The 3,134-nt window shown below is 38.6% G+C and overlaps 1 protein-coding gene across 3 annotated transcripts in view; it reads left to right on the top strand.

Annotated features, from left to right (window-relative positions):
- Nucleotides 1-960: 960 nt before the first annotated feature.
- Nucleotides 961-3,134, top strand: part of LOC127126074 (transcription factor bHLH3) — a 2,197-nt gene continuing 23 nt past the window's right edge. Inside the window, exons 1-2 of one of the 3 annotated variants that reach the window (XM_051054924.1) lie at nt 961-1,195; nt 1,450-3,134. The exon at nt 1,450-3,134 is cut by the window's right edge and continues 23 nt beyond it. In XM_051054924.1, the coding sequence (XP_050910881.1) occupies nt 1,464-2,972 (1,509 nt within the window). In that variant the 5' untranslated portion in view covers nt 961-1,195; nt 1,450-1,463 and the 3' untranslated portion in view covers nt 2,973-3,134. Of the gene's footprint in view, nt 1,196-1,277 lie in introns of all 3 variants that reach the window. The other 2 variants (XM_051054923.1, XM_051054922.1) reach the window with 2 other exon arrangements.

Raw genomic sequence — 3,134 nt, 5'->3', positions numbered from 1 at the left:
TGTGTTGGTACGAATCTGGTGAGAGTGTAGTAATTGGACCTGAGATTGTACAACAGACTTTGAGAATATCAAGATGTTTCAAGAGAAGATAAAATCTTCACAAAATTGCCAGAAGAGTTACCATGACAAGAGGAGAAAAGAATTTGACTTCCAAGAGGGGGACCATGTGTGTTTGAGAGTTACCCCAGTAATCAGTGTTGGTCGAGCCTTGAAGTCTTGAAAGCTCACGCCATGTTTTGTTGGTCCATATCAGATCTTGCAGAAGATAGGAGAGGTGGCCTATTAGATTGCCTTGCCATCATCACTTGCTAATCTTCATGATGTGTTTCATGTGTCTCAGTTGAGGAGATACATTTCAGATTCGTCTCATGTGATCCAAGTGGATGATATACAGGTGAGAGAGAACCTGACTATGGAGGCATCGCCCATGCAAATAAAGTATCGGGAAGTGAAGAAGTTGCGTGGTAAGGAGATTTCCTACGACTTGAATAAACTCATCAACTGAATTAACCACTTCTTTCTATTGTAATGATTGTATGACACTAAAAAAACGTGGGCACCCTATCCTATGCTTCATTTAATTCTGAGTGAGGATAATTTTGTCCATCTAACTTAATTTCTCACAAAACTAAAATTTCTTAATAAATGTGAAAGTAGGGAAAATTGCTTATAAATCCGGTCAGAGAGAGTACCGATAAGTAGAATTTGGTAATTTATGTGCTAATTCTCTCTTCTCAATCTCTCTCTTCATTATTTCTATCACACCAAAGATAGGGTAAAAGCATCTCTCGCGTGTTAATACACCTTTGTGGAACTTGTCCTTTTATTGAGACAAAACTTGGATAATACGCACTCTTCCATGTCAAATAAACGGCAGCGTTTCACGTGACTAGTGTGTCTATATACTAAGAATAAACAAATTATTAAATTTATAACATGAGATAAGAATCGTCCGATCGTGATCTAACGATCACAAATGCGTGATTGCCAGGATTTAATATCCAAAATTTAAACTATAATAATATCAACAACAAAATCTTTAAAAAAATATATAATTTTGTACCCAAAAAAAATGAAAATGAAATATTATTTATTGGCATTGAGCAGTTAATTTTTGAGATCTGGAGTTGGATCTAACAGAAATGAAGTTCTTCTGAATTCCATGTTTATAAACCCTAATATCTTTCTATTTCAGGTAACTCCTCATCTTTTCCTTCTATGCAATTTCCCCATTTAACCGATTTCCAATGATAGATTCTAATCTGAAATTAATTTAGTATTATCTGATTATTTTGTTAGGTTTATTTTTTTACCAAGATTATGCTTCTGAAGTTATGTTTATAAATTTGTTGAGATTTTTGGTGGGTGAATAGTTTGAAGAAGTTGCTGCACAATTTGTTGAGATTTCTGTTTAGGGTTTATGTTTCCCCTGAAAGTTTGAATTTTTAGGAATTGAGAGAAAGATGGCGAGTGGGAGGTTTTGTAAGGATGAAGAAGACAAGGCTATGTTGGAATCTGTATTGGGTACTGATGCTGTTGGATTTTTTAGCGCAGCGGTTTCGAAACATGTTTTTTCTGATGTTATTGTTCCGCCGAATCTGGATACTGGTATTCATAAAAGGCTGTGTCACATTGTTAAGGGTTCTAGGTGGAATTATGCGATTTTGTGGCAGGTTGCGGGTTTGAAATCCGGTGGGTATGTGTTGAAATATGGGGAGGGACATTGTCAGGATCCTGTTGGGGGTCAGAGGAATGAACAAGAAAGGGAGAGAGATGAAGTTAGGAGGAGGGTGTTGGGGAGAATTCATGCTTCCTGGGGTGGATCTAACTCGATTGAGAATGTTTATAAGAAATTGGAGGATGTTTCGGATTTGTATATGCTTTACTTGACCTCTGTGTATTATGTGTTTGGTTTTAATTCTCAGTATGGTCCTGGTAGTTCTTTTAAGTGTAGTAAACCGACTTGGTCTTCTGATGCTGGTAGTTGTTTGAAGCAGTATGAATCGAGGTCGTTTCTGGCTAAATCGGCTGGTTTTCAAACTGTTGCTTTTGTTCCTCTCAAGGCGGGGGTTGTCGAGCTTGGTTCGATGGAGATGGTGCCTGAAGAGCAGGGCTTTTTGGATATGGTTCGGGCAACGTTTGGAGAATCTACTTCTGGACAGGCTAAGGCGGCACCAAAGATTTTTGGGCGTGAGTTAAGCTTAGGGGGAGATGCAAAATCTCAGTCTATTACTATTAGTTTCTCCCCGAAGGTGGAAGATGATTCTGGTTTCACTTCTGACTCTTACGAAGTACAAGCGCTTGGGCCGAACCATGCTTATGGTAATTCTTCAAATGGTGGTGTAGGAGACATTAATGAGGCAAAAATGTTCCCTCAGTTAGGTCAAATGGTTCCTGGGAATTTCACTTCTCAAGCAAGGGTTTCTTCTACAGATTTGGGTAATGAAGAGTCATCCTCACCTCTTGGAGACGAACGGAAGCCTAGAAAAAGAGGGAGAAAGCCTGCCAATGGACGAGAGGAACCACTGAATCATGTTGAAGCGGAGAGGCAAAGACGGGAGAAGCTTAACCAGAGATTTTATGCCTTAAGAGCTGTTGTTCCTAACATTTCTAAAATGGACAAGGCTTCTCTACTTGGTGATGCTATCACCCATATCACCGATCTCCAGAAGAAGATCAAAATTTTGGAAACTGAGAAAAACATGGCTAAGGGCTCGCAGTTGCCATTGCAAGATATTGATTTTCAGGCTAGACAGGATGACGCCGTTGTGAGAGTGAGTTGCCCCTTGGATATTCACCCGGTTTCCGGAATTGTTAAAGTGTTGAGAGAACATCAAATTGTTGCTCAAGAGGCAAATGTTTCAACTGCACAGGATAAGGTAATTCATACTTTCTCCATCAGAACTCAAGGAGGGGAAGCAGCTGCTCTACAGTTGAAAGAAAAGCTTGAAGCATCTTTATCCAAAAATTAGTGGTGAAAGTATAGTTATTATATAGTGTATATCTCAATGCAAACTATGTATGTATTGTTCTTATGCTAGCTGATATCAGATGCCAGAGATTCTAGGAAACTTTTAGTTTATTATAATTCAAATTGTAAGATATGGAACTAGCAATATTTTTGAACTTCCCAA

The sequence above is a fragment of the Lathyrus oleraceus genome, chromosome 3 (assembly GCF_024323335.1).
Source record: "Lathyrus oleraceus cultivar Zhongwan6 chromosome 3, CAAS_Psat_ZW6_1.0, whole genome shotgun sequence".
Lineage (NCBI taxonomy): Eukaryota > Viridiplantae > Streptophyta > Magnoliopsida > Fabales > Fabaceae > Lathyrus > Lathyrus oleraceus.
Note: the sequence above shows the minus strand (reverse complement) of the source record. Positions and strands in the feature narration are given on the sequence as shown.